Source organism: Carcharodon carcharias, chromosome 2, assembly GCF_017639515.1.
Source record: "Carcharodon carcharias isolate sCarCar2 chromosome 2, sCarCar2.pri, whole genome shotgun sequence".
NCBI lineage: Eukaryota > Metazoa > Chordata > Chondrichthyes > Lamniformes > Lamnidae > Carcharodon > Carcharodon carcharias.
In genome coordinates, this window is record NC_054468.1 from 208109933 (window position 1) to 208117794 (window position 7862).

Here is a 7862-nt window from a genome sequence, read left to right on the forward strand (position 1 = left end):
CTTTTGGCAATCTCCACCTATCACTGGCCCTCTATCCAGCTCTACCTGTCCCACCCCTCCTTAAACCAGCTTATATTTCACCTCTTTTCTATTTTTCCTTAGTTCTGGTGAAGAGTCATACGGACTCAAAATGTTAACTGTATTCCTCTCTGCAGGTGCTGTCAGAGCTGCTGAGTTTTTCCAGGTATTTTTGTTTTGTTTCAGATTTCCAGCATCAGCAGTTTTTTGCTTTTGCCTTTTAAGAGGAAGTAATTTGAATGTAAAATTTGAACCCTGTAATGCAATGCAAATCATTAATGTCCCAAGACCCAGCATGAAGTTTAAATAATTCATTTTTAAAAACAAAATTGTAATATGGTAAGTTAATTTACTGTAAAATGAACTCAGATTTCCAAGCAGTCTGAACACTACAATATTAAAATATTGCATAATAAGTTCATACGCATAAAAAATTCAGTGATCAATTTGTTACCTTCTAATAATTCATTTTGAATTAAGATTGAATAAATTCTTATAAATATTAAAAATTGTTTCAAACAAAATTATACTTGGGAAGAGGGAGTTAAGCACAGCATTAAGAGCTTAATAACCTCCTTCAGGTTTGCCACACCACTACCCAATATTACAATTCACTGACTCTGGTCTCTTGTGCCTCCTTCTTCCTTTTAACTTACAATCGGTGACCATACCTTCAGCTCCAAAGGCATACCCTCCGAATCCCTCCCCAAACACTTCCCCAGTTCACCTCCCTCTCGTCTTTTAAGACCATCAATAAAAGGCGGCAGCCCATCATCATCATTTGAGGGCAACTAAGAACTGGCAATAAATAATGGCCTTGCCAACAGCAACCACATCCCAAGTATGAATAATAAAAACCGCCTCAGGAGCACTATCTTTGAACGAGACCACATCAAAAGAGGTCAAGAGACTGAGCAATGATTAGGAAAGAGAGGAGGAACTGAACAACAATTGGGAATTCCAGGAGGGAAGCATAGAAATTGGTAAACATAATTTGCTTGAGCAAATGGGGAAGAAAATCTGCTGAGTTTCCACTCTTGATCATTAACTGGTGACTGCTACCAAAAAGTTCCCAAGTGTAGATTATAGGCAAAGTTAGAATTGCACTCATCTGCAATGTTGGTGTTCCAGCATGATCAAATAACCTGCACTCAATGCAAGGTGAAATGAAAAACAGCCATTTGGTTGAGGTACGAAATAATACCTTTCAGGGGCTTCAACAGTCCAAACTGTAGTATCAATAAGTCTCCATCTCATCACAATGAATCCTTTGAAAGCATCAAAAATTTGCACAAGTCCTTGGTAAACCAGTACATCAAAGAATCAAGTATGAGGTCATAAAATTGGAAAATTTAATTGATTTATTCATATGCCATATGACACAAAGTCCCTAGTAACTTTGAAAGCTAATGACATACAAATTGATTTTCTGCAATCCTAATTTCAGAGAGTGATTTCACATTTTTCCAATAGCAGTGGTACCAATTTTATTGCAAGCTTTAAACTATTATTTTCTTGCTATCACTTTTACCGAATAAAGTTTCACAAAGCTTCATTTTAAGGAAGACAAAATTAGATGGTCACACTAGTATCAAGCAAATAAAAGAAAACATGACATTCGTCTTTAATATTTAATATTTACAATTAGAAGAGAAAACAAACCTCGTAAGTGAGAAAGAAACAATCCTGTCCAGCCTCTGATTTGGAAATCCAAACTACAAAGTGCACCATGAACAAATGCTTCTCTTCACAATATTCAGATTCTAACAGAATATATCCTAAAATAATTTGTGTTGTATTAAGTACAACAGGTAATTAGAAAATGCATAATTTTATTTAATCCATTTCCAGCACAGATAATATTTTTAACTTGGAGTATCTTAACAGGACAAGTGATTTGCATTCCTTTAGCAGGGTGGTCACTTTACCACAGATGTACTCTGAAGCCAAGTTTATTTTGTATACCTCTTTACCCTACTAATCAAATGTCCCCTACAATAATATTTTATTCCTCTTTGGAAGAATTGCAAGTATAAGTCTGTTTCTCTAAACTTTAATGAAAATTGTTTCAGTAATTAACCAACTTAAACAAAACAAAGCAGAATTTGTGTTACACAACCCAAAAAAATGTCAGATTACATTTTTTTAACAACACAAAATTCAGATAAAAAGTTCACCATGCCCGCTTCATTTTTCAAAAATGCACTGGTTTCATAATCTAGTCATTACTTGTACAATCAGAGGACTAGGAACACCTCACCAAATTATACTGATTTAGGGAGTAATAAGCATCAGGAGAGGAAAGGATGACTGAAACTATTTTGAAATAAAACTGATAAGCATCAAGACTGCTGCCGCAACAGGTGTTCACACATGCAAATCAATTTTTGGTACAGAAGGGAACCCTTTCCGTATAACTTGGCTATTTAGATAACAAAATGTTGCATGGTCAAAAGATCTAAAATGAATGTTCAATGACTAACACTGGGATAATATAAGAAAATGTTAATACTCATGTTTGATACCTCCACCATGTTTTGGTCATTGACAAATTGACAATCCTCTCCTCTCAGGAATCCCACATTGCTTTTGGTAATTTTCTTTGAAATTGATATACCCCTGCATTTGTAAAGTACTTTACTGTTCTTTTTCAACATGTTTCCTTATTCCACACCTAACCTCTTATTTTCTCATTCTTTAAATTTTAAATTATTCTTATAGTTTCTAACTGCTAATTCATTGCACTGTAAAATTATTGGTAGTTACCTTCTTTCGCAATTATTTTTTAAATAAAACATACTTTTGCTCGACACACCTTTGTGCCAATTTCTCTTTCCACCTCACCTCAACTAGTTCACACCTCAGCTAAAACCTGGTCTAATCCAATCAGGTAGAGTCCATGAAAGAAAAGGGACAGTAGCAGAATGGATACGAGGTCGCCGAGTGACAGGAAACAAGAGAATCGCGGTGAACAGTTGTTTCTTGGAATGGAGAAAGGTATATAGAGGGGGTCCTTAGAGGTCAGTGTTAGGATCCCAGTTTTTCTTGATTTGCACTGACGGCCTAGACTTGGGTGTGCAAGGCACAATTTCAAAATCTGCAAATGGCACAAAATGTGGAAGTATCATCAACCCTGAGGAGGATGGGGATAAGCTTCAAGAGGCCATAGAGAGGCATGTGGAATGGATGGACTAGTGGCAGTTGAAGATTAATGCTGAGAAGTGTGAAGTAATTAATTTTGGGAGGAAGAATGAAGAGAGGCAATCTAAAGTAAAGGGTATAATTTTAAAGGGAATGCAAAAGTAGAGGGGTCCGTGGGTATCTGTGTACAACTAATAGAGGTCTTTAACATTAAGAATATTTTGATAGAATTGTTAGAGAGAGAATGCTTCCTCTGTCGTGGGGAAGAGCATAACTGGACGCTATCAAAAGCAGAGAGTCACCAAGGGATCTAATATGGAATTCAGAAGAAACTTCTTTACCCAAAGTATGGTGAGAATGTGGAACTTTCCACTATAGGGAGTGATTGAGGTGAATAGAATAGATGCATTTAAGGGCAAGCGTGAGGGAAAGGGAATAAAGGGTTATGATGATAGACTTAAATGAGGAATGACACAAGGATGCTCAACTGGAGCATAAAACCTGCGCAGACTGATTGGGATGAAAGGTTATATGGCACAGAAACAAACTGTTGTAAAATCACAAAGCAACAGGACAGGTTGAGAAAGTGATATATGGGACCCTGGGCAAAGAAGCTATAAGAAACTTGTATAAAATATTGATTCACCCTCAACTGGAGTACTTTGCCTAATCCTGGGCACCACACTTTAGGAAGAATGTGAAGACATGAGAGAGGGTGCAGAAAAGATTCCACAGAATGATTCCAGGAATGAGGGACTTCAGTTAAATGGACAGATTGTAGAGACTGGGGCTATTCTCTTTAGAGAACAGAATGTAAACGAGATTTGATAGAGATGCTCGAAACCATGAGGGGGTCTGGACAAAGTAGATAGGGAGAACCTGTTTCCGTTGGCAGAAAGATCAACAACCAAAGTACAGCAATTTAAGTTGATTGGCAAAAGAAGCAATGGCAACATGAGGACATTTTTTTTTCAGCAGCAAGTGGTTATGGACTGGAACTCACTGCCTGGCAGTGTGTTGGAGGCAAATCAAGAACTCCAAAAGAGAACTGGATAGTTATCTGAAGAGAAAAAATTTGCAGGGCTATGGGGGAAAGGTAGAGGAATGGGGCTGGGTGAGTTGCTCTTGCAGAGAGCTGGCACAAACATCATGGGCCAAATAGCATCCTTCTGTGCTATAACCATTCTATGATTCAAAGTGTTGTAGTTATTATACTAACATTTATTTTACTAGTTGAATTTTAGATCTTATCTCAGATACAAAACTAGCAGTCTAGCTTCTGTTCCTTTATGTGAGACTTTACATGATCAGTGTACCTGTCACAGACAAATCACCCTGCTAATGAGAAAAAGGAAACTGATTCCAGTTGGGGTACATTTCTTCTGAAATCAGTCACCTTCAAACATTTACTGGCCCAATGGTTCAGCAAGTTTGTAAAAAAAACTATCAGAATGTTGGTATAGACAACAAAACAGATGTCCAATTACTCAAAAAGTTGCTGATAAACTGCATCACAAGTGAGCACTCAATACGAGGAGGAAGCAGTAAATTAACATACTAATAGAATAGAAGGTAGATTGACAAATGGTCACAATTCTTGTTGGACACAAAATGAGTATATCTGCTGATCCAACGATAAATAGGGAATATCAATGTGCAGTAAAGATAGATTTTAAAAATCTGATTAGGATCTGGAAAAGAATCTCGAGACAATGGAAGGAGCAGAATGAGTAAATGGCCTTTCCTCAAAACTATGATCTTATAATTGCCTAGATTTGATCATAAAAGTACTTAAACTGGAAAAATATATTAACTTAAAATAGTTGCAGTCTGGAACTGAACACACTAGTTTAAGTTTGTCACTTACATGGTTTCAAGATTATTAATCACTGACACCAACTTGGGGGCAGCTGACAAGCCTGAATAGTGGGTCAAAAGAGAGTTTTGTGCTATTTCACACGAGTTATGGATGCAACTTTCAGAAACCTCCCTAAGTCCACAATGTCGACATATTGCAAAAAAATTAAACTGGATATCCCATTCAGCTTGAAGATAGACATGTGTAATATATAGAAGACACTCAATTCCCTGCAACATATATTGTAAGAAATTTACAATTCTAAGTTATTGTAATATGGCACAAATGCAAGTTCAAACTTTACGACCAGTTCACGTGGGCTTTCCATATGTCATGAAACACAATGACACCTGCTGTTACCAAAAAAGTTGACAGAAAAAGAATAGAATCATCCTCGCTTGCAACGTACTTTATAAGTGGCTGGCATTTAGGATAACATCTGGTTAAGATTGAAAATTTAAGTACCAAACATTGAAGTAACGTAAATGGAACAGATATTAAATTATGGAAGCAAAAGCCATATAGTCACATATTCCTGAAATTAAACCAAAAATGGAAAGTACATTTACTTTGGCACAAAAGTTGCTTTACAGCTCTCAAATTTTGACATTTTAAACAATCTCATCATCGTTACGAATCCCATTTTAGGTAACAAAATAAAATGGAAAGGGCTCCTTTTCTTTTATGTTATTAATTCTATTTTTAAAATTTTATTGTTAGGACGTGTCAATTACATTACTGGATGGTACTGAGGTAGAACATTTATTGATCTGGAACTAGAAAATAGAACTCAGCCTCTGGTTTAATGAATTTGCAAGGAAATTAGTTCCAGCTGTCCCTTGTACTTCTATTTTCCTTTTTTCTGTTGGTCACCCCAATGATTTGGTTTACACTGCCATAAAACACTATTGATCTCAAGACAACAGATCAACAGAGCCCTCTCTCCCAACAGTTAGGTGTTTACAAGATTAAAAAAGCAGAGGGAGGAATCTCTGCTCTCAATATTTACATCAAGTTAAACCAGATTTACTAGGTGTCCAGGAAGTCCAAATGACCCCCATCCAATAAATTAGGTTTATCAGTCCACTGAATTTATAATCCATGTGGCATCTAATTTAGGCAGTGAAATACTAAACTTTATGGGAAATTTCACATTGCTTCACTCCACAGTCACTTTGGGCTCTGACTCCAGACTTACCTTGCAAGATTACTGTCTGTGTCAACCTTTCACTGAAACTAAAGCTTCAATGTAAATGCTTCCTAACTTATAGCTCTGTAGATGCAGTGCACACAAACACACAACATATATATGTGTTGACAAAAAATTTCCTGTACAGATCTATACTAAAAGTAATTAAATCATAGGTTAATCCACAAAAAGCTGCTTAACCTTCTTTGCTGCCAGCTTGCAAGCATGTTTTTCTGAATAGTTAATATAAATGTAGGACAAGGGTACTATCCTCATCAATAATTAAACATCCCTGAGTTTTGACCATCTCTGCCAATAGTAATTCTACTCCCTTACAATCAAACTCAGTAATTTCTTCAGGCCAGCAGCCGAGATATTAATATACAAGGTTGAAACAAGAAACATAAACTGACAAAATACGATGTTAATGCTAATTATAATAATTCAATATTAAAAAAAATTCTGTTATACACGCTTTGTAAATTACATACTTTTAAATTATTTTGATAATCCAAATGTTTTCATACAGAAATCACAACACTATCCAGGGCTATTTATATAGGAACATAATCAGTACCACATTCGAAACGTATGTTTGCACAGTAAAGGGGCTGGAGATTTAGCGACTGCAGCTGACGAAGATTTTCCTTCCAAAATTTGGGCCAGGACGTTAAAAGTAATCAACTGATGCTTAAAAATACTATTTAGCTTGGCTTAGATCAAATGTTTTAACGTAAATCGCACCATTTCAATAATTCGTGAGTGGATTGGGGAGGGGGAAAGAGAAACAGCTTCAAAAGAAAAACTGGGGGGTTAATTTGCGGATTTATTTAAATCTTTTTCCTACTATTCGTTACAGCATCATTTAAGGGGAAAAATCTTCAAATGGCGACACTACGCAGCAACCGAGAAGTTGCATTTTTTTAAAAAAAGAAGCAATTACAGCCTACAACATCCCCTTGAAAATTATAGCAGAAAACAACCAACAAATATCATATTGCGAGTTACATTTCGCATTTCTACTTGAGCTTTCACCTAATTTTATTTTTTTAATTAAAAGTAAACAAACTTACCGGCATCATTTTGGGTCCGAACCGCATTTATAATCAGGATTTTTTTCCTCTCTCCCCCCCCCCTCCGGAAAATAAAAAGAGAGACGGAGGAGAAATTAAAGGGTGAAATGTTCCAGAGACAAGGGAAGGGGGCGGTGAAAGAAGCCTTCCTGAAACCTGTTGTGTTGCCCGCGGCCTGCTCGACCAGTCTCTCCGCTTACAAAGTTTCTCCTGCCCCTCTCGCTTGCTCCGGTGATTTTAACACAGCTGTGAAAACCCGTTTCCCCTCCAACAACCCCCGGGGAGTCGCCCGTCTGAGCTGGCGGGATGTGGAGCGGGTGGATTTTTTTTTCTCTCTCTCTCTCTCTGCCCGCTTACATGTTGTGCGGAGCGGTTTCGGTGAAGCGATTCTCTCTAAGAAAAGCCCTTCTCTCGCTCCCAGACGGCTCCGTGACAACAATCGGCCACGCAGTGACTCAGACTGGCTGACGTCAGGGCCGGAAATGGGCGGTCGCGGCGCCAGTTCCAAGATCCACCCCCCACCGTCGGGGCTCTGGGCCCTGGCCCCTGCCCAGGAACCTGTTCCATCCCTTAACCCCGTTCA

At 37.6% G+C, this 7862-nt stretch overlaps 1 protein-coding gene across 1 annotated transcript in view; it reads right to left on the bottom strand.

Annotated features, from left to right (window-relative positions):
- Positions 1-7862, bottom strand: part of LOC121272162 (apoptosis-stimulating of p53 protein 2-like) — a 98762-nt gene extending 90900 nt beyond the window's left edge. Inside the window, exon 1 of the mRNA XM_041178672.1 lies at positions 7280-7862. Within this exon, the coding sequence (XP_041034606.1) occupies positions 7280-7306 (27 nt within the window). The 5' untranslated portion in view covers positions 7307-7862. The remainder of the gene's footprint in view (positions 1-7279) is intronic.